Genomic DNA, 24,155 nt, shown 5'->3' with positions numbered 1-24,155 from the left:
CTGCTGGTTTAATAAATAAGTTTTATTAATCATACAACAAAATTGTTTCTATAGAATTATTTTGCAGCACACCCATAATGGACTCTTTGGTCTATTTATTCACAACCACATGTATCAGACTGTAAGTGCAAGTTAAGTGAGCAAAGTTGCATGCAAACCATAATAATATAGCAAATTTTTTTATTTTTGGATTTTAAATATATGATCCTAGTTGACCAAGTGCACAGAAAATATCACATTATTGCACAATTAAGAAAGTCTCTGATTTATACCGAGATGTCCCATATGAAATCCTGGGTAGACTCAAAGTCAATGAGATGGCGCTGGCCTTTTATTTTTAACGAGATCAAATCCACGCAAACTGAACATGAGAATGCAGAATATAAAAGAACAAATATGTTATGAAACTTTTTCTCAGTTAAATTTCATTTCATAAGAATAGAAAACAAATTCCATATCAATGGAATCTCTCACAAATGGGCTTGTGACAGAGACATTGCCACCACCATTAGTGAATGGAGACATGCTGGTAGAAAAATGGATGTGCCTGGAACAGATGGAATTCATCCAGATTATGTTACAGTAAGAGAAATAAAAAAACAAGTGAAATTGAGATTAAAAATTCTTGAATGTGATTACGGGCAACACCAAGGATGCAGATTTGCACAAATAAACATAGAAACATAAAGACAGAAAAAGACCATGGCCTATTTTGTCTGCTCATCCTGGTTACGTAAGACTGTTAGTGTTGCTTGAGGGCATCCAGATTAATCAGACCACTTCATATACTGTTGGCTGATGCCTTTACATGGTTTAGCACCATGACTTGTACTGGGTGCAAAAGCTTCTGTTCTGCACTAACAAGCAAAGTGACTTTTATAATCTTAACAGCATAATCCCCTCCCCAATACGTTACTCAATTGAACTGATTCCTTCCATAACTTTTTTCCACTTACAGGTGATAAATACCCAGTCTGACTCTATATAACACTATGTTAAAATTAAAAATTGAAAATCCCTGAGAATTCCAATTATTTCTTTACAAAAGGAAGTGGACTCCTCCAACCTTGACACAATGAATGTGAGGCAAGGTTATGGTATTTACAGGCTCCAACTGCGATTTTCACTTTTGTAAAGGGACTCCGGTTGCAGCTGGGAAGACAGTTCTCATTGCTCTTGCTTTTCCTTCCTGTTGAGCTATGAATCTCTGTAAGGTACATTGAGAGCTGGAACGCTGCCAGTGCATGCGAGTGTGTGCAGCAAAACAGGTGCCTTTCAGTATATGGCTGATGCTGTCAGCAGACTCAGCCTGCTTCTTCCTCCAGCCGAACAACTATGCACCGTGCAATAGTCATGTTACACGTGGGCCAATATGGAAATGCCTAAACTCCCCAGTTCTCAGTTTGTCATCATTATAGCTATTTCTTCTCAAACTGTGGTACAATCCCAGGATCTTCCATTGTTAGGCTGTTGTTTCTCTCATTCCTCTTCAGACTTTCCTCTGCCAGCTGAGTTAGATATTTCTGTGGCAATGAAAATTAAGGAAACAAACAAGTTACTTGAGACAAGAAAAGATTAAGATTAATAAATGTGATTAAATACTCTAAAATGCTTAAACCTTTACATAGAAAATGACAACAGACAAGACTCTCTAGGCCAATGTACTACTAGGAGGTTTCGGGGGGGGGGGGGGGGGGGGGGAGGGAGAGGGAGTTTGTGTCCAGGAAATTTCCTCTTGTTCTTTTGGGCTTCTAGCTACAGCACCATAAGCCTTCATTCACAACTAGCCATGGTTTTCCCCTCTGTTTTATATGCTCCTCCCTGCCTAACTCAGCCATAGTAGTGAAGGTTCTCCTATGACAAGCAGGATGGTAGTCCTCACATGTGGGTGACATCATCCGATGGAGCCCGGCATGGAAAACCGGCAGACTGAGCATGCCCAGCCTGCTGCTATCCACGCATCCACGCGAGGTCCCCCTTCAGTCTCTCCTTTTCCGCAATGCAGTAGACTCGCGGTGGTAGAGTTCCAACTCCTTGAAATTGTTTTCAACTTTTTCGAGGATTTTCCGCGTTGGATCCCCCTTCATGTTCAGTTCCTCTGTTCGGTAGGTACCCTTAATTTTGCCTTTCGTTCTTTGCAGTTGATTCCCGACTTTTGCACCGTGGTGCCTGGTCATTGACCGCAGGCCGGCCTCTTTTTTTGATGGCGTCATCAGGTTTTCGACGGTACCCTCAGTGCCCGTGACCATGTCCATCACGGATCCGCATGAGATGTGTATCCTCTGCCTGGGGGCCTCGCACAACATCAGAGGGTGTCGTTTGTGAGACCAAATAACCCCCAAAGGGCGTTGAGCATGCCTGTATAAAATGGTGCCGTGCCACCTTTTGATCCTTCCGAGGATTTGCCAGTGACGCCTCGTCCCCCTTCATCACTCCTAACCACCCAGGACATTCAGGAGGAGCTGGACCGCAGGGTGCAGTCGGCAGTGCTCAAAGCGCTACAAAGCACTGAGCTGCCGGCACCACCATACCGGTGCTCGAACCTCTGCCATCGATGCTCGCACCCCTGCTGGAGCGTCTGGAGTCCTTCTCGGCACCCTACCAATGCAACCGGTACCCGAGAGGTCTTCGATGCCTCCTTGGCCACAGACGCCTCCACCTGAACGATCCCGATTCCTGGGTTCTCCAAGGAGGATGAGGCTTCGGGGACAGGGCACCCTTGCCCGTGGTTCCCCAGGACAATGCAGGTAACCCCCGGCCGATGCCCCCCTTGATGCCGGGGGTTCCATTGATGCTGTCGGTGCCCCCGAGGCCTCCGATGCCCTTGGGGCCCAGGCCCGCTGCCCCTCCCGGCCCCTGCCCTAGGCGTCCAGGCCCCAGCGAGGAGGAGGGTCCTTATGACCCGTGGGGAGATGACTCTTCGGACTCATTCTCTGAGTATTCCGACGACCCCCTCTCAGAGCCTTCCCTGCTGGAGGAACGGCATTGGTTGCTGCCAGAGCAGAGGAAGTATAAAAGGAGGCTTCCTCTGCTTATTCCTTGACTTGGCAACGTCCCACATAGTCAGGTTTGCTTGCTTTGGTGAGTTCTTGTACTTCGGATCCTTGTTCCTGTCTTGTCTTGGTGTTCCTGGTTCCTGACTTCGGATCGGCTATCGGCGATTCCTGGTGTGTGACATCGGATTGGCTAGCGGTGATTCCTGGTGTGTGACTTCGGACTGGCAAGTGGCGATCCCTTGGTATACGACCTCGGACTGGTAAGCGACAATCCTCTGGCATGTGACCTCAGACTTCTTCTGGACCATCGTCTCCAAGGGCCCACCTAAGTCCCAGCGGCCCGGGTCCCTACGGGCTCCTCCCGGGGGGACTGCGGGCTTCCAGGGGTGAAGCTCCAGTTAGCCCTTGCACCGATCTCTCGACTCCCTGACCTCTCAAAGGTTCACCTAAGTCCCAGTGGTCCGGGTCCCTACGGGCTCCTCCTGGGGGGACCGTGGACTTCCAGTGGCAAAGACTGTTTTCTTCTCCTTGACGTCACGACTCTTCGTCTGCTTCCACAGTCGCCTCAGTCTCCAGTGCCGAGGGTCAGCTTGTTGCATCTTCTGTTCTGCCTCACCACCCGACGGGAGAACCTACGGATCTTCCTCCTAAGGTACACCATCCTCCCGTCGGCCCAAGGGTTCACAAGCCTGAGCATAACTAGATGGTTGATGTCCCAGACCAAAGCACAAAGCACAATCTTGCATCATGACAGAATCGATATAAAATCCAAGCAGAACTCAAGAGGATCTCTTTGCTAAAGTTTTAAACCATTATCAGCAGATCAAAGCCAATTAAATCCACCTTGGCAGCCCTGGAAACCAACACAATATCAGAACTTTAATTTAAAAGTAGGCAAACTGTGGTGTAACTTAATAACCAACAAGAACAAAGCAGAGTTATGAGCCAAAAAGCCTCTTCAATGTTTGTTTCTACATTTGCCACCCACTAGCACTCTCTGCCACTTTAGAAACTCCCTTCTAGGTAGCAGGGTATCAGCCAATATATCCATCGGTTCAACATGCAGCTTATCTTCGGAGCATAAGCCAGCAATAGCATATGTTGCCATCTTTAAGGGCTGTTGTGATCTCATTCATGTCCTTGTGCCTTTTTTAAGTCACTGGTGCTTTGTCACCGAAGATTCCCAGCTTGTGGTCCTTACATTGAATGGCTCCCAAAGATTTTGCTTTAGCCATGATTTTGTCCTTAATAGGGAAGTGTTAAGACTGTCGCTGCCTGACGTCTCCTCTCTGCCCTCCTTAATTCTTTGGCGATTCCTCCCGCGGTTGATGGACGTCTGGCTGCCGCGGCGTCTGCCTGCCGTCCTCTCCGGCGTCCCCGGTACAGCTTGGGCGCTGCATCCCGCCATGTTGTTCAGCTGCCATAAGGCACGCGCGCTGCGCGACCCTGCTTCTTATTCCTTCTTTGGCGTGAACCTCCGTGGCGTTCCCCTGTGATGATGTTGCGCATCCTGGATACAAAAGCCTACTCTGTTTGCTAGCTATTCAAGTTAGCAAGGGACTCCTTACGGATGGGATTCGCTCTCCGTACCTAGCTACTCTGCCTCTCCTTAGTTGGACTTACTCTATCGGGGTACCAGCTCCTTGGGGGCCTCTCTCTTTTCTTTCAGGTCGCTGTCTGAACCGGTACTCGCTCCTCGAGGGCCCATGTTCCTGGACTCACTGCCTGAGCTCACTTCTGCTTGGAAGAAGCTGCTGCCTACACCATCAGTGAGTTACCATCTATATTCTCTCAGAGCTGTTCCCTGGAACCAGGTACTCGCTCCTCGAGGGCCTGCCTCTATTCCAGCTTCTGTGTTACCTTCCGGGAGAAACTGCTGTATGAGTAATCAACCAACGAGGCTCTATACCAGAACCCTGTGTATGCTCCATTGTACTCACTATCTCAGTTTCTCTCCACTACAGCACAGCTATTGAGGGATCGCTGTTCCAGTGTCCTGAGGGACTACAAGCCCAGCCAGGCTTCATCTCTACTCACTATGACTTCTCAACTCTGTTTAATAAAAGATAATTTTGTGTTGTGTGTCCTAAAGCTGAGCCTGACCTGTAGCCCCTCACGGGACTTCCCCCATGGGCGTGGTCATCTGCTACAGTGTCCAAGGGTCCACCCAAAATCTTACAAACAATAACAGGAAGTCCTGAAAGTATAGCAAAATTGCTTACCTTGTAATAGGTGTTATCCCAGGACAGCAGGATGTAGTCCTCACATATGGGTGACGTCACTGACGGAGCCCTATTGCGGGAAAAACTTCTGTCAAAGTTTCTAGAAACTTTTGACTGGCAGCCTGAGGCTACTGAGCATGCCTGGCATGCCATGATATTCTCTGCCACAGGGGTCTCACTTCAGTCTCGTACTGTAGCAATAAGCTTTAGCAAAAATAAAATAATAAAAGGTATGAGACCCAACTCCGCGGGGTGGCGGGTGGGTTCTGTGAGGACTACATCCTGCTGTCCTGGGATAACACCGATTACAAGGTAAGCAATTTTGCTTTATCCCAGGACAAGCAGGATGCTAGTCCTCACATATGGGTGATTAGCAAGCTAGAGGTTGAGTCAATTTGTAGTGAAGCAACGGTGAAGTATTGTTGAAAATGAATCAGCCGTAGAACATAGCAGGTTGGATGTAGAAGGAGTTGGGATTAAAGTGGAAACAAGTTCTTTAAGACAGATTGTCCGTACGCTGAATCTTGTCGTCCTTGTTTGTCCAAACAGTAATGAGCTGCAAAGGTGTGAAGAGAACTCCATGTTGCTGCTTTACATATGTCGAGGATTGGCACTGAACGATAGTGTGCTACAGAGGTTGACATTGCTCTTACTGAATGTGCCTTTACTCGCCCTTGGAGAGGAAGGCTGCTTTTCCATAGCAAAACTGTATGCAATCTGCTAACCAATTGGATAGAGTATGTTTACCCACTGCTTTTCCTGGTTTGTTTGGGTCATAAGAGACAAAACGTTGATTGGATTTCCTGTGGACTGCAGTGCGGTTTAAGTAGAAAGATAGTGCATGCTTACAGTTCAAGGTGTGTAAGGCTGCTTCTCCTTGGTGAGAATGAGGCCTTGGAAAGAATGTGGGTAAAACTATGGATTGGTTCAAGTGGAATTCCGTAACGACCTTGGGGAGGAATTTTGGATGTGTATGGAGAACCATTCTGTCATGTAGGAACTTTGTATAGGGTTCGTACGTGACAAGTGCTGGTAGCTCACTAACCCTTCTAGCTGATGTAATGGCTATGAGGAAGATAGTCTTCCATGAGAGAAATTTAAGATCACAGGAATCTATGGGTTCGAAAGGAGAACGCATGAGTCTTGTTAAGACCAAATTTAGGTCCCATTCTGTGACTGGTGGCCGTATTGGTGGTTTAAGGTGAGTTAAACCTCTCATAAACCTGTTGACAAGAGGTTGTGTGGATATTGGTGCATCTCCCATCTTGTTATGGTAAGCTGAGATTGCACTTAAATGGACTCTTACAGATGAAGTCTGGAGACCAGACTCTGATAGATGGTATAAGTAGTCTAATAGAGAGGTTGTGGGGCACGTGAAAGGGTCTATATTCTTTTGTCTGCACCACATAGTAAATCTTTTCCATTTGGAAGAGTAATTCTTACGTGTGGAAGGTTTTCGTGAAGCTAGAAGCACTTGAGATACATTTGTTGAAAGATTAAGTGGTTGTAAAATCAAGCTTTCAACATCCATGCTGTCAGGGATAGGGATTGAAGGTTGGGATGGTGCAACCGCCCCTGATCCTGAGCTATGAGATTGGGAGCTACACCCAGACGAATTGGATCCCTGACTAAGAGGTCTAGAAGTGTGGGAAACCATACTTGTCGAGGCCAATATGGGGCTATGAGTATCATGGACCCCTTGTCCTGTTGTAGCTTCACTAGAGTTTTGGTTATGAGCGGTATTGGAGGATACGCATATAGTAGGCCTGAGTTCCAAGGGCGAGCAAAGGCGTCCTTGGTTGGCTGGTTCTTCTGTCTGTGTAGAGAACAGAATTTGTCCACTTTGTGATTCAGGTATGATGCAAAGAGGTCTATTGTTGGTTGTCCCCAACGTTGAAAGATCCTGGTCACTACTGAGGGATCCAGGGACCACTCGTATGGTTGGAATTGACGACTGAGTCGATCTGCCACTACATTGTGAATGCCTGCCAGATAAGTGGCCCGGAGAAACATTGAGTGGTTCAAGGCCCAGCCCCATATCTGTGCAGCTTCTTGACAAAGGAGATACGAGCCCGTACCTCCCTGTTTGTTGATGTACCACATGGCTACTGTGTTGTCCATTTGGATGAGAACAGTCTTGTGTGAAAGGCAGTCCTGGAACGCATGCATTGCATAGCGTATAGCTTGAAGTTCCAGAAAATTGATTTGAAAAGTAGCTTCGAGTTTTGTCCAAGTCCCTTGAGTTTGGAGATTGTCTATGTGAGCTCCCCAGCCCAAGGTGGATGCATCTGTAGTTAAAGTTATTTGTGGAGCTGGTTGTTGAAAGGGCAGGCCCTTTCGCAAATTGTCCATGTTCGCCCACCAAAGTAGAGAGGAACATAGGTGGTGGGTTACTTGAATTGGAGAATGCAGTGGTTGAATGGCTTGGATCCATTGTGATCTTAAAGTCCATTGAGTTACCCTCATGGCTAGTCTTGCCATAGGAGTGACATGAACTGTGGAGGCCATGTGGCCTAGTAAGGTTAGAAACTGATGAGCTGTCGCTTGTTTCTTTGAGCACATGGATGTTGCCAGGAGAGAAAGTGTGTTCGCACGATCTTGTGGTAAAAAGGCTCTTGACAGGGTAGTGTCCAAGTCTGCACCTATGAATTGTAGTAGGGGAGACGGTGTAAGGTGGGATTTTTGATAGTTGATGAGAAAACCCATGGAGTGGAGGAGAGCAATCGTTCAATTTAGAGAAGTGAGAGCTCCTTGTTGAGTTTGACTTCTGATGAGCCAATCGTCTAGATATGGAAAGACATGGACACTTTGTTTGTGCAAATGTCCTGCCATAACTGCCAGACATTTTGTGAATACTCTGGGAGCAGAGGCAAGTCCGAATGGCAGAACTCTGTACTGTAGGTGTTGATGGCCTACCATGAAGCACAGATACTTGCGGTGAGGAGGGAATATTGGAATATGAGCATAAGCATCTTGAAGATCCGGAGAACAAAGCCAATCTCCTTGTTGGAGAAGTGGAAGCATGGTGCCTAGAGAAACCATCCTGAACTTTTCTTTTTTTAGGAATTTGTTGAGATTTCTGAGGTCTAGGATGGGACGGAGGCCTCCGGTTTTCTTTGGAATGAGGAAATAACGGGAGTAGAATCCTCTGCCCTGCTGAAGCCGGGGCACCAATTCTACGGACCTGGCTTTCAGAAGAGTGGATAATTCTGTTTGTAGGTGAAGCAAATGATCTTTGCTGAGATGAGAGTAACGCAGTGGAAAATCCTGAGGAATGGTTGTGAAATTGAGTTGATATCCTCGATGTATAATTGAGAGGACCCATTGGTCCAATGTTATTGAGGCCCAAGTGTTGTAAAAAGTGGACAGTCTTCCTCCCACGGGCAGTGTTGGCCGAGGATTGGAGTAGAGGCCTTGTTCTCTGGATAGGATCTCAAAATCCAGGTGCAGGTCCAGGCTGTGAAGCTGGTGGAGGCTTAGGCGTTCTTTGCTGCCTCTGCTGTGGTTGTTGTTGGGACCGTTGAGGCCTCGGCTTGGATGAGGGAGGATAATACCTCCTTTGCCTAAAGAAAGGTCGCCTGGTGTCCAGTCTTGGGGGTCTGCGAGTAGCATGGGTATCATGCGGAAGAGAGGATAATTGCCGCAGAGTTTCAGTATGTTCACGTAGTTGTGATACTGCGTCTTGAACTTTAGTGCCAAACAAATTATCCCCTAGGCAAGGAAGGTCGACGAGCTTATCTTGTACCTCTGGTCTTAAGTCAGAGGCTTTTAGCCAAGCCCATCTTCTGGCACTAACACCAGAAGCAGCAATTCTGGAAGCCGTCTCATAGGCATCGTAGGCAGCTCGCACCTCATGTTTTCCAGTATGTAAACCTTTGGTGATGATGGTTTGTTTTGCTTCTTGGCATTCTGGAGGCAGAGACGGTATAAACTCCTCTATTTGCTTCCAGAGATTTCTCTGGTGTTGGGTCATGTATAGATGGTATGCTGAAATCCTGGAGGCCAGCATCGCTCCTTGAAAGACTTTACGACCCAATTGATCCAGGAATCTATTGCCCTTGCCCGGAGGGATAGAAGAATGGGTCCTGGTTCATCTGGAACGCTTCTGCGCAGACTCTACGACCACTGAATGGTGGGGAAGCTGAGGTTTCTGATAACTCGGTGTCTGTTGCACTAGGTATGTAGAATCTATTCTTTTGTTCACTGCAGGAACAGTGCAGGGATGTTCCCAGATGCGTTGTTGCAGTTGCAAGAGCACCTTATGAATAGGAATTGCGAAATTATGTTTAGGAGGATCCACAAACTGGAGAATTTCTAAAGTTTGTTGTCTGTCATTGCTCTCTGCCTGCAGTTTGAATGGTATAGAATCTGCCATTTCTTGGACAAAGGCAGAAAAAGAAAAATCCTCTGGAGGGGATTGTTTTCTAGCCTGAGTGGCGACGGTTCAGACATGAATTCTTCTGATGAGAGGTCTGATGAAGTGTCTGACCACGTATCATATCCAGAAATTTGTCTAGGTGGTGTACGCTTGGAAAGTTGTTTTACACCTGAGGGTCCAGGTAGAGGATCATCAGAGAAAATATCTTCTCTTTCCTTCTCTACCGGATGAAAAGGCAAGGTAGCCAACAAATCTTCGTACCTTTTGGTTAAGATACTGTGAAGTGCTGCTTGTGCACCTAAGGTGTCAAAAGATGCAGTTGAATGTTTTTGCATAGAGTGTTTCGATTTCTTCGATGATTTCTGTCTCGATGTCGATGGCTCCTGAGAAGAATGTACAGAAGGAGCCGTTGTATAAACCGATTTCTGCATAGAAGAAGGGACGGTCAAAGGCGATGTATGAAGAAAAGAGAACATCGATATTGGGATTTTGACCGAAGGCATCGGCGGAATCGAGGTTATTTGCATCGATGGAGCTTGAAGCATCGATGGAGGAACCGATGTCACTAGTTCCGATGACATCGGCGCCTGTGGCATCGAGGGTGTAACCATCGTCATCAGCGCCGCTGTAGATAGTGGTGCGGCCGCCGGCATCGATATGGCTTCCAGCATCGAAGTAGCCGTCGACATTGGCGTAATCGCCGGCATCGGCGCTACTGCCGGCATCGGCGATGACGCCGGTACTTGCACCTGGAAGGCTTCCATGACCATTTGCCTTATTAGACTGATTAAGTCTGGCATCGGTGGAGTCGATGCTGACGTCGATATCGATGGAGTAGGTAAGGGCATTGAAGCGGAGGTCAGCGGAGTATCGCATGGCTTGTGCCGCTTTTTAGTCGGTTCCCCCAGGGGAGGGAGTGACGGAGACACCGAGGATCGATGCCGTCGGTGTTTTTGCTTAGGCCTCGATTCCATCACTGACCTGGCCGATGAAGTTGATGGTACTGGTGACGGAGCATCAATTCTTCGTTTTTTAAGTAGAAGTTTCTTAGTGACCCCTGTTGGTGAGGATTTGGTCGAGGTAGACGGTGAAGGCACTGATTTAAGGAAAAGTTGAGACATTTTCTCCTGTCTCAGCTTTCTGCCCTTCGGGGTCATTTTTTTACATTTTTCACATGAAGAGATTTCATGTGTTTCTCCCAAACAGATTACACATTCTAGATGTGGATCTGTTATAGACATGGTTCTGTTGCAAATTGGGCCTTTTTTGAAGCCCGAAGCCATGTTTCTATCGACAGCCATCGATGAAACTGTGAGAAGAGAAATCCTGAGAAAAGAAAATCCAAAATATTTGCTTTTTGTCACCGTCCGGTAACAAATGAGATTTAGTGAGACCCCAAATGGGGAAATAGAGAAAATATTTGACTTTTTCAGTCGGAAGTAGTGAGAAAATCTCACAGGGCTCCTGTCTCTGCGAAGCTGAGGGCAGTGCGGAAAAAAGAAGACTGAAGTAAGACCCCTGTGGCAGAGAATATCATGGCATGCCGGGCATGCTCAGTAGCTTCAGGCTGCCAGTCAAAAGTTTCTAGAAACTTTGACAGAAGTTTTTCCCGCAATAGGGCTCCATCAGTGACGTCACCCATATGTGAGGACTACATCCTGCTCGTCCTGGGATAAGCTATGATATCCCGAGGTAAATTATTCCTCTGTGAACCAAGGGCCCTGTGTGCTCTCTCTATGGCAATCAGTGGTAGCTCTAGCAAGGTAGACTCCCCATTCCCTAAAATAGCTTTGGAGAGATTCTGAACCACCGTAGTGCAAACCTCATATTCACTCTGCGCTGAGAGACCCCTTATGTGAATATTGCTGTACCTTATCCTATTTTCTAAATCCTCAAGCTTATCCAGTATGTCAGTATGGGCTACCTGTAAAGTCTCGGATCCCTTGCGCAATCCCTCTGGTTGCTTAGCATGTTCCTCCACCCTCTGTTCAGTCTTATCAATACAATTGCCAAGATCAGTAAGCTCACCAATTGTTTCCAATATTTCATCTTTTACAGAGGAAAGATCCTTCAGGTCTCAAAACCAGCCTTTAGCTCCACATAGGTCATATCTTTCAGAGCTGCTCCTGCCCTTTCTTCCCCAGTGCTTTCACCATTTGAGTCAGAGAAGGCCTACATCTGCACCACATGTTCTCTCACCATGTGCTTCACTGCCAGATCACTCACATTGAAAATCTTTTTAATTCCCACCATTGTCCAGACATACCTGCTGCCAACAGTGAGCAAGACTTAAAAAAAAAAAAAAAAAAAAAAAGAGGTAAACATGGAGAGATCCTGCATTTTAAAAACATTTAATTTCAGTCTGGTTCACATAGCTTGTGTGGAGGAGTAGTCTAATGGTAAGAGCAGCAGGCTACAAGCCAGGGTTCAAATCCTACAGCTGCTTCTTGTGACCTTGGGCAAGTCACTTTACCCTCTGTTACCTCCTATATAAACTCAGATTGTGAGCCCCCTGGAAGATAGGGAAATATCGGCTAGTACCTAAATGTAATCTGCTTTGATGTGTCTGAAAGGCAAAATAAATAAAATAAAGATTAAACAGCCTTTAACCAGCTAGATTCAAAGCAATTGCCATGAAAAAGTAAAGAACCAAACCCTTGAACTGGCCTGATCCCCTAGTGTAACCAATGCTGGTCCTGCCAGCCAATTCTGCAAATTTTTCAAAATTATTGCAGGCCCTTTATCAAAATATTCTCCAAATGAAGGTCCCCTACAGTAGCCCACCAACCCTACTATCATTCCCACACCCACTTGGAACACCCCGAAGCCCTTACTGCAGCTGGAAAGAACTGTCTGATTCCTGGCACATTCAGGTTGCTGCTTACGCTACCAGCATTACTGCCAAAGCAAACCTGGAGATGCCAGGAGCAAGACAGTTGTTTCAAGCTCCCAGTTGTGGTAAGGGGTTTGGGGAGAGGGTTAGGGTTGGGTTGATGGAAAGACGGTGAGTATCACAGGGGATCTTCATTTGAAGAATATTTGACAATTGTGGGGGAGGAAGGGGAAGGGAGAATTTTAAGGCCTATACACCTGCAAAGATTTCAAAATGTTTCAGGGGGGTTGGGGGGAGGGAATTGGCCAGCTGGGCCAACATGTACTGCATTGGGATGGGGGTGGGGAATCAGACTGACAAGGCACCCAATCTGTTTTAATTTTTTTGTAATGGTAATTGCTACTTAATCAGTTAAGATAAAAGTCATCCAAGTACATGTATTCTAATAACTTTGAAACCTAACCGGTTCTATTCAGACATAGGCCAGATAACTTTATTCAGTGGGGCGTTTATCCTGCTGAATATTCCCGACAATTTATCTAGCTAACGTTAGCTGGATAAGTTATCTGTTTTAAGCTTTTTGAAAATTGACCTTTCCAGTCTCCAAAGAACAGCTGAACAGAACCATCAAGGAAGCTGCCAGAGACGCTGAGCTTCCTTAATATTCTGGTGTGTATTCTGTCTGGCCCTATTCATTGTCCCATTTCAGTTTTGCTAGTTCCATGCAAACTGTGCTGAGTGTTAAAGATACAGGGGAAAAATGTCAATAGATCACCTCATGACCAACGTATGCCTGTATTTTTCAGCCTGTACAAACCCAGCTGATTTTTAAACACAAGGTACTTGTGTACATTGTGTCTGAACATGCCTACTACGCATGCACATTCTGGAAACTTAAAATACACATGTGTAGTTTCCAACCATGCCCCCGAATGCCTCTCCTTAACCCATCTAAATAATGTACACTCTGAAAGTACGCACGTACTTTCAGGCAAATGAAAATCCACTCATGCAATTCAGCCAATATACCTGCATAACTCTTTAGGTTACGCATGTAGATCCTCACCAAGTCTTTGAAAATTTATCCTACAATAGCCAAGGCTAAGGCTCAAAACTAAATTTATTTCAATATTGTACCCATCTTATTGAAAAAGAACCAGAACGTGTTACAATATAACACGCGTAATAAAATACAAACAATATGACAGCAACAATCCTCCTCAAAATTAAACGTTATCCTAAACTCATGTAATACTGCAAATCAGATACCATTTACATTGGTTAGAACTTACTGTACAAAGCAAACAGAAAGTAGAGGCTTTTAGCTAATTACTTTTGATGTTTATCATGCATTTTCTTTTAAACAATGTTTGTGATGTTTTTTTAATATATTATGGTTATGTTAATTTGTTTGTGGTTTTTTAACATATTAAGGCATTCTGGTTGTGATTCACACCTAGAAATTGTAATTGGAAGATGCAGAATAATTTTTAATAAATAATAAATCTACTGAGAAACCACAGCAGCAGTGCCAAATGACAGCCATGCACATTCTGAGATAGCGGGTACAGCTTACCTGAAGGTTTTTATAATGAATAGTACTTCGACAGTGAGTTGACTTTGCCATCTCCTCACTTGTGTAGAAAAGGCCACAGAGTTTGCAGTAAAATCCAGTTCTGGGCACCACAAATTCCACACCTGGCGCAAGAACAAACATGTTTAAATGCCAGGTATTAGTTGTTAGCAAAAATATGACATTTCCTATGCTTTAGGATGTGTATTTTTATCTTCATGCTAAAGGTGTACATCCAGATGTTAGTTTGCAAGGCATAGTTGCAGTACCTGGGCCCTTGGGGTGAATCACACTGGGCCGGCCCCTTGGTTCAGCAGTTAGTGTACACAGTATTACACTGTGGTGAAGAAAATACAGGCTTGGAAGCACCCTGAGGCCAAATTTATCGGAGATTTGTGTCAATGCAAACCCCATATAAAGCAGCATTTTCTTGTCTGGTCACTACAGTTTGATTATATCAGGATCAGCATGAAGGCGTAAGTGGCAACCACAGTTTGCACAAGCATGTGTCATTCTGAGACATGGTATAGTATTGTCATTTCTTGTTGCTGCATTGAATATACAGTAATAAGGGTCAACAAAAAAAAGTTGTAGGTGATAGCTTTTTACTGGACTAATGCAATACATCTGTGACTAACTTTTGAGAACTAGTAATAGATGTATCGATTAAGTCCTTTAAAAAGTTATTGCCTGCAACTTATCTGTTAACCCTGGATTTCTACACAAGAAATGACAAACGGTGCCAGCCTCAGCTGCAAGGCCATGTCAAAGTGATGTCAAATGGAGGGGAATAAATCCTACAGTGTTTCATCACCGGGGAAGGGGATGTTTGGGCACTACTGTACATTAAAAAAAAAAAAGTTAGAAAACAGGGAAAATAAATACTGCTAAGAATTAAGATGTGCATTCTGAGGAAAACCAGAAATATAATTTGAATAAATTCACTTCGTATCAGTTTATTTCTATGGCTTTCTTTCATTTCAAATCACTAAAGAATGCAGAATTTGTAAAAATGAAAGGATCCTCACTGAATTAAACATTGGTAGAATTTAAGCAAGTATGGATTGCTTGTTTGTTCCTCTTTTTCTTGGGTTTGCATTGAATAACAGTTACCAGCATGCCTAGAAATAATGCCATGACAGTCAGGAATAAGATAGCATAGAGACACATTCCTTCCTTTACCCATTTAAGCCTCCCATGCTGAAGGATTTAAGAAAATCACGGAGCGTGGAGACATATCAGTCCTAATTAGGGCTTAGGATCATTTTTTTTTTTTTTAGGTGTTAGGGAATATGCAGTTAAGAGCCCAAGTCTGTGCTGAGTTTAGATCTAAATATTTCCTGGTGAACAGGGGAAGTGGCAGATGCAAACAAAAAAATGTAATAAGCATGACACTGGGATCATGTTCCATGTGACAGATGTTCGAATAAAAACCCTGCTGACTTAGGATCCCAAATTAATTCCATCTGTCACCATATGAGTGATACCTCAATGAAAAAATCCTCTCTGATACTTAAGACTTCAGCTATATGCATTTTCTTTGAGCAAAAGCTCTTCCATTGAAGCCTAACCAACTAACTGTAAAAGTAGAAGAAGCCTAATCATTGGGGTAACAGGATGGGTCTGCACTATCACGGACAGGCTGAATCAGTCCTGGGTTTTCCACATTTCACGCATGGACTTATAGTTCTAATTCCTCTCGGAAAAAAAGGGCTTTCCAGCTCTTGGTGATAGAATCAGCTGGTAGCGCCACCAATCATGTAGCAACACCTGCTTTCCATAATCAAGCCACTAATATATCTGGGTCCAACTGATTGAGCTGCTTATTCATAAAGTATGTTCTGCAAATCTGCACAGGGATCTTTACATAGACTTAAGGAAGAACAATAATATTTTTACGAAGCAGAAACATATGGGAACAATTCATCAAACCACTTTAGTCATGCTGTAAGGGCTACCACTGCAACTCTTCTGTGCATGGATACGATAAAATAATATTTTATTAAAGGGTTTTTTTTTTCTTTTCATAGGAAAAGATTAGAACGTTAGGTGGATGACATTGACTCTGACAAAGGCAAAAATGCTTGCTATTAATGGAACCAAACCAAGAGCCATTTGCATTGTTTTCCATATCAGAAGCATATCTCCCTTGGACTCTGTTGATGATATTGTGCTGGATGCTCTGTGGGTTAACAAACTTTCCTCTCCGTCATGCATCGTGCGGGTGCATGCATACTCCATCAGTGCTGACTAGTCTGCAGAGGTGTGTCGAGGTCATGTTAATTGGGAAGCAAGCTTATGTCAGGGGTCATGGGGTGATGTCTGCCGTGCTGCCTGCAACATCCATGTCACCCCTATAATTTCAAAGAAAAATAAAGTGAACAAGTATTACATGCATATACAAGTTCCTACAGGCCATAGGCAAAAGACCACAACACTATAATAAACATGCATTATTCTGATGCTGGTTAATTGCATGGAACATACCTAAAGGGATGCTGAGTTCAGTGAACACATCCTCTTGTTCCCATGAAGGCAAATAATGTGCTTGTTCAGATTTCAACTCTGTACGTTCAGGAGATTTTATTCCCAAGTACTCAGAATTTGCTACAGGAAAAAAAGCAAATTATTAAAAAGAAAACCAATGTGATAAGAGTATCTTTAAAATCCTATTGAAAGCATTTTGAGGTACTAAGGGGAGGTCAAATGTTTAGCAGGATCTACTCATTATCAGCGTTTGATTTTATGTTGACCACTGGAATGGAACCCATACATAGTCACACAAGCAGTATTTCAGCACAGCTGATACTCCTTATGACTAAGTAACACTATACCAGTGTGAAAGGGGGGAAAAGAAAGAAAATGGAATGGAAATTTGAGCTAGAAAGATCACCTAGTAGCTCTTTAGAGCTCCAGAAGGAAGTTTTCTTTTGGGAACAATGAGAGACTGAAAACCTACTCAATAAACCCTGACCTAAAGGAGTGCATGAGAAAAAACCAACCCATTTGCAGACACTCATCCAGGGGCTACTTCTTTAACTCAGGTTTGGAAACATTAAGGGTCATTGATGAAATGTCATACTTCAAATCTGAGAAAATAAGATGTGCTGCTGCAGAGTGTGTGGAGCCCTCAAGACCAGATATAGTACTGACAGAGCTGGAAAGGCAGATTTATTGGCACTGTCCTTGCAGGCTACCATACTATTAGACTGATGCAGAAAGGTGTGCTCAGTCGGACGCGCCTTTCTGTGCACACTTCAACGCGCATTTTCTGTGGTCAAAACTTACTGCTAATGCAGCAAGAAGTTTAGCGTGCACAAAACACGCATTTCCAAATGTGAGTACTGCTTAGCGCCCTCGAATGGAAATCCCATGCAAGTGAGTGCATTGAGCATTACCCCCCTGATGCAGAGATTGCATTTGGCCCACGCAGCTTTTTTAGTGCTGGAAACTTAACCCCTGATTAGAGTTGGAGTTAAGTTTCCGAGCTATGAAAAAATATTTTAAAAGTTTAAAAAAAGTTTTAAAAAACTCTCCGGGTAAGTGCTGGCAGCTGCTGCCACTTACCTGATAAATACTGATTTATCCATCTATCTGGCAATGGGAAGCAACTCCCAGATAGCTGCAAGTTAGTATTTATATGGCCATCTGGCATGGTTTGCTGCTACTTAGCTGGATAAAGTACTTATCCAGCTACGTAGCGGCGACTTGCAGCAGATTTATGTATCTATCTGATGGCTGCTTCCCCAGGGATCATGAACCTGAGAAACCTTTGATGGTCCGGACAGATTCCGATGTGCAGGTAGGCATCCATCAGATCCAAGGATGCCAAGAATTCCCCTATTCGAACTTCCACAATGAACTTCCACAAAGTTTCCATTCGAAAACATGGCACTTTGAGAGCCAGGTTCACCTTTTTTAAATCCAGAATTGGACGAAAAGTGCCCTCCTTGTTGGGAACCACAAAATAGATGGAATAATGGCCCTTCCCTCGCTCATGCGGGGGGACAGGGTCTATGACCCCTAACAGAAGCAGACACTTGAGTGTTGCTGCATGACCAACTCTTTTCTTGCTGTGCCACAAGGGGAGCACAGAAAAAGACTTCTGAGCAGCCGGGCAAACTCTAAAGCATAACCTTTTCCTATCATATCTAAAACCCACTGGTCTGACGTTATTTTGGCCCACTCCTCGTAAAAATGGGACAGAGGAGTGGGCCAGCCTCGCTTCATTGGGTAGATTTGCTGCCACCAGAACCTGTACTGGATATCTCCCTGCCCGCTTTACGGGCCCGAAAAGACTGGTTCCAAGACTGCAAAATCCCCAAAGCCTTTCTCTTTCCGTAGCCAGAGCTCTGTTCTGCCGAAAACACCATTGGCTCCGAAAGTGAGAACATGGTGGAAGATACCCTCTGGACCATTTGGGCTTATCTTCCAGCAATTTGTGAACTATATTTTCACTCGAGTTTTATCAGCTGTTCTAAATCTTCCCCAAAAAGGAGCTTGCCCTTGAATGGTAGTGCCCCCAGTTGAGCCTTAGAGGAAACATCAGCTGACCAATTTCACAACCTGGCTGAGACAGATGACACCATCCTTCTCATCGAAGAATGAACAAGGTCATAGAGGGCACTGGCGCCATAAGCAACCACTGCCTCGAGAAGCTCTGCGTGTTGAGCCTCAGAGGGCGACAAAGTTCTGTTCTCTTGAAGTTGCTGCACTCATCTCAAGGATGCCCGAAGCATAAAACTACTGCAGACAGCGGCCCGGATGCCTAAACCCAAGACCTAAAAAATCTTCTTGAGGTGCACTTCCAGCTTTTGTCTTGCAAATCCTTCAGAGCCATGGCCCCCGCCATGGGGATGGTCATTTTCTTGGTAACAGCGGAGACGGATGCATCCACCTTCAGCACCCGCAGAAGCTCCAGAGTTTCCTCAGGTAAAGGATCAGCTTGTCCATAGCCCAGCTCACCTTAAGGCCAGTTTCCAGAGTATCCCACTCCCTAACCATCAACTGTCTCATTGACTTGTGAAACGGGAAAGTCTTAGCCAGGCCCTGTAAGCCCGCCATGACTGGAGTCCTCTTGAGGTACCAGTATACCCAACTCTGCCAGAACAGCTGGAATCAGGGGACCTAACTCGTTCCTCTGAAAAAGGTGAAGCACCTTGGGATCGTCACCGTCCATAGTGGGAACCTTTACCGCATCCTCAGATAGACCCTGCAGTCCACGATCCGGCTCCGCATCTGGGGTGACATCTCGTGGTGAGCCATCTTGGTCAGACTCCTCTAAAAACACCTCCTCTGGAGCCCCTGACATCAAGGGACACGAACTCTCCAGACCCTGGTGGCCATCGAGGACCTTAAAAACCTGGGCACCTTGCAAAAAGTAGGCTCAGCAGCTCTACTCTTGCAAGAGGAATGCCCCATGGCCTGACAGGCCAGAAAAGCTTTGTGCATTAAAAGCACAAATTCTGGCGAAAAAGGAGAGACACACTCTGAATCCTCCCCCAGATGATCTGAATACTTCCACTGATTGCATTCCGCAGGCCCCCTGGGCCTCTTCAGGGCTTAAATTGGGCGAAGAAAGCACTAGTGGGAGATCCCCTTTCCTTGCTGCAGGCTGGGACATCGTGGTAAAAGTTTCTAAAATGGCTGTTGTTCCCATGCTCAGTGGGAACGGAATGCCGACCTCACGCCATGCTGCCTTCCCGGACCGGTGCTGCAATGAGGAAACTGCTGCCGCCCCTCCAGACGTGCCTTCCCCTGCCGAGAGGCACTGGGAGTAGCGACCGTCCTGTGACAAATGCGAGGAGTTGCGGTCTCACACATTGCACCGGAGCTCCTTAGGCATGTCATCACTGCCTGTAAACCACATGGAGGCAGCTGTATGGGGGGGAGGGGAGAAAAAAAGGACCTCCGGGAGATGCCAGAGAAAAAAGAATGGAGAAAAGTCCCCAGAGCTGTCTCCCTGCACCACTGGTGCTGGAGAAAAGGCAGCAACAAGGCTAGGGAGAGTGCTGTCTAAAACCTGAAAGAAAAACAACCCCCCCTTTTTTTTTTTAAACACATTTTACCACAACCAAACACACACAAATAGAAAAAGAGACAGCCTTATCTGAAGTCTTGGCAAAGGTTCTTTCTCCCCCCGAACTCCAGAAAGTGAGGGAACTGGACCACCAGTTTTCAACCTTCAGCGTGGAAAATTGGAGCAAATTTGGTTCACCAACCTCTACTTGTCCGGCCCTGCTACTAGAGGGATAGTCCCACCAGGACCTGCCAACCTCCTCGGAGGGAGATCCTTTCCTAAGTTTTTTTATTTTTAAGAGGTTCAGAACTGCAGGTTTTGTACTTCCTCCATCTGCTGGAGACAGAGAAATACTGAGGGGTTGCAGGTGGTACACCAGGTTATAAGCTGATGGTTCTGAAAATTTCTCTGTCTCCATCTGCTGGAAGGGAGGCAAAACCCAGGAATCTGGACTGATCTGGTTATGTACAGGGAAAGCACCGACTTTTAGCTACATTAAGGGAGGGCGCTTTTTAGACATCTGATTAACATGGGAAAAATGCTTTGAAAATTACTCTCTAAATTTCTGCATGAAGCACTGCAAATCTAAGTGCACAACTAAATGCCAGAAACTGTCATGTCATGTATCATGCCATGTTACAGGTAACAAGAGAGCACATTAAGGTTCAAATCTATACAGTGTGCCAACAAGAACTGTGTATTATCTTCCTGTATCTGACCATCTCACACATAACCATCCCAATTGCTAATGTACATAAGATTAGAGCAAATACATCTTCTTGGATTGTACTGTAGATCCATAGGAATCTTTATATTAGGTGTCCTTGATACAGTACAGATCAATTTAAGTCCAATTCATGGCAAATGAACTCATAGGCCCATCCTGCATCGGCTTTCTTACCACAGATTCATAGCCGATACAGCAATCTGTTTCTATTAGTAACATTAACTCATGAAAGCAAAACATTTTAAGACTTCCCTAAACTGATATAATTGAAAGAGGGGTTCTAGAGATCTTATGACCTCTCCACCTAAAAGTACCAACATTTTGACAGGATGTTCCCATTCAATTATATAGGGAAAATACTAGACTGAGGAAAATCTCTAGAAATTTGTGCTGAAAGATCCAGAAACACCTTTGGTTTCTATGAAATCTGCTACACTTAAAAGGTACTATTACTGATAAAGTCAAACACTTGCTGCGCCACAGAAAAGATAAAACTGAATAGTACTGACCTTGTGGTAACGCCTCTTGGCAATCTTTGGTTTCATGACTTCCTTCTTTGCTTATGCTTTCTGTATGCAAGTCCATTACTTCTGAACTACAATCTTCTTGTGAGCCCGGCTGTTGGCAATTATCTAGAAGCTTACCAGGATGCTGAATATTGTTTTCAGTAGGATCACCACTGGGAGGACAGTGATCCTCCGATGTTAAGTGCACATCAGAACTTTCAGCTTTAGTGTGGTTGTTGGAAATCCTGTCGCTCACGTCGTCCTGAGGCTCGTTTGACTTCTCTTCAGCATCCAGGTTTAAACAGGCCTCATTCGTAACAGTATCAGAACAGCTGTGGGACGGAATTACATTTTCTATTATTGGTCTGAGGCTCGTTTCTTCACATTCTCCCTGGGTAGATTTGGAGTTGTCCACGTTTAGCTGGCTAGACGTCTCTTCCATCTGCGGCACGCTAGCTGCAGGAGGGCATGCTTCCAAACACATGTCACTATCCTTCGGTTCCACTGGAACAGCTTCCACAAGTTCAAGGATGTCAGGCTCTATTATAAAATCTTCTTCACCCACTTCATCCACAGTGACAAGTTCCTCCATATTAGTTGGGTACCAGGCCTCGCCCTCCACTTCGCTCCCACTTTCCCAGTCTTGCTCCTGCAGAAAGACATCAAGGGGGTAATTTTGTAACTGCCTCCCACCGTCCACGGGTTGTTTTTTTTTTTTACCCACATCCTTTCACTTTGAAAATTAGCTCAGGAAAACTACCCAGCTGTACCTGCGCACATTTACACCTTATTAGAAGTTCTGGAAGATGTTATGCTTCTTTAGCAAGGCTTTTACTTAATTTTATTTAATGAGGCTCTCATATACAGTCTATCCCTGTGTGGGAGTTTAATGATATATTGGGTTTAATTGTAAGGAAGGGTGCAGTGTGATATTTTCACATGTGTTTATGTTTCATTGAATTTATGTTTGTTATTTTAAAAAGCCTGTTTCTGTGGGGTAACACTTGTAACTTATGCATGTCATGCCAGTTTTCAAAGAAAAGTTATACACATAAGTTCGCCTTGAAATTATCCCTGCTTTTTTTGCAGGGCATAATTTGTGTGGGTCAATTTACATGCACACCATTTAAAACCAAGAGTAGGCATGTAAATTCCAATGACCCTTCCACCTCCCCAGAATACCTATCTTCATGCAAAATTGGATTATGCAATGCTTTTATGCACACAGTCCCCAAACAACTTATAACAAGCCATTTACGCACATAAACCTGTATTTTACGCACATAAATGGCTTTGAAAATTACCTCCTTAATGGGCAAAGTAGAGAATGAACTTATATTATATTGAACTTTTGTATATAATTATTCTCCTCTATCTCTTTCTATTTCTTACATTCCCAGTTCATTAGCCCTTGTTAATTGTAACTGCTTCTCTTCATCACGTTATTTATGTTTTTTGGTTGTATTATCCGCACCCCTGTTTTCTGTAAACCGACATGATGTGAACGAGTTCATGAATGCCGGTATAAAAAAACCTTAAATAAATAAATAAATAAATATTGAAATAACTTGGATAAATAGTCCACCACAGATTAAAAACCACAAAGTGAAGTTTATAAACTAAAGGGACAATTTTCTGTGTGATCTAGTCACTTAACTAGGATACTAGGTCACTAGATTCCATGGGAAGGGAGGGAGGATTCCCCCCATCTTGGCAGCTAAACTTAGCTGCTCAAGAAATGAGGGGCTCCAACGGGTGGGTGGGTTATCATTTATTTTACTACATTTATAACCCACAGATCTGAAAAGTATGTTCTCAGCAGGGCTAGGCTGGAGGAGGGGATTTAAGTGCCAAAACCTAGGTGCTGCAATAGCAGACCTAAATCTATCTGTTCAGATTTAAACTCAGTTTTAGATGCAAACCCAGTAACCTAGGTTTGACGGAAAATAAGCTTAAATAGCCATTCAAAATCAGAGTGGCTAAATCAGGCACACAGCCACCAGATGAAAATCAACCCTACATGCCCAAATGCAGATCACGAAGACAAAAATCCTGCAGATTTAAAAGATACTTATTCTAACGAAGTGCATTGACTTAGCTACATCCTTTACTTTTCTTTTTGTCTCAGTCCAAACTCCTGGCAATGGCCTTTAAGGTATCATACTCAAGTCTTCGCCAGAACCAAGATGGCTCCTAGAACTCTGCACTAGAGAAAGTCTTAACTGAAATATCTTCACTGTAATTTTGTTTTGAGTACGAACCACTGAAAATTGCCAGTGCTTTGCAAATGTTTCTTCATCATTTTCTGGTGGCTGCAAAAAAGGCTCAGTAAAAATCAACATCTAGTAACATGTAACCTATCTTATATTTCTGCTTCTGTGATTCTGTGGCATTTATGACTATTTTGTGGCATCACATGAATCTTGTCCATAGCAAATTTACCCGATTTTTCCTTAAGCTTTGAAGCTCAGTCTCTATAGATTCTTTAGGATGTTCAGCAGTTGGTGATGGGGAGATTTTTTCTGCGGTCTGGTCACATTTTACAAACTGAAAAAACAAAACACCAATATAGGTATTAGGGAACATTCTACAGACACCCAGGCAGAAAAAAAAAATCTGTGCTATAGTTACACAGACAGTGAAATAACTATAGTTATCATATTAGTCCACCTAAAAACATAAAAAAAAGTCAGCAAAAAGCAGCTTGTGAAATCAAACTAATTTAATATATTTCCCATAGGTGTGTTAGTACAGTGTTGTATTTTTTATTTTATTTGTTTTATTTTGCTTTGTATAGTGCTTTGGGTGCTCTTATGGGCCAGAAAGATGGTTAATAAGAACTATTAAATAAATAGCAGAGTTGCTTACCTGTTCTCCTAAGACAGCAGGATGTTAGTCCTC

The 24,155-nt window shown here is 44.3% G+C and overlaps 1 protein-coding gene across 1 annotated transcript in view; it reads right to left on the bottom strand.

The window, feature by feature from the left end:
• Positions 1-309: 309 nt before the first annotated feature.
• The window catches only part of RBM20 (RNA binding motif protein 20), a 272,827-nt gene continuing 248,981 nt past the window's right edge, over positions 310-24,155 (bottom strand). The window contains 5 exon segments of the mRNA XM_029610357.1: positions 310-1,523; positions 14,006-14,127; positions 16,490-16,609; positions 21,258-21,903; positions 23,697-23,801. Of these exon segments, the coding sequence (XP_029466217.1) occupies positions 1,419-1,523; positions 14,006-14,127; positions 16,490-16,609; positions 21,258-21,903; positions 23,697-23,801 (1,098 nt within the window). The 3' untranslated portion in view covers positions 310-1,418.

Source organism: Rhinatrema bivittatum, chromosome 7 (assembly GCF_901001135.1).
Source record: "Rhinatrema bivittatum chromosome 7, aRhiBiv1.1, whole genome shotgun sequence".
Lineage (NCBI taxonomy): Eukaryota > Metazoa > Chordata > Amphibia > Gymnophiona > Rhinatrematidae > Rhinatrema > Rhinatrema bivittatum.
Note: the sequence above shows the minus strand (reverse complement) of the source record. Positions and strands in the feature narration are given on the sequence as shown.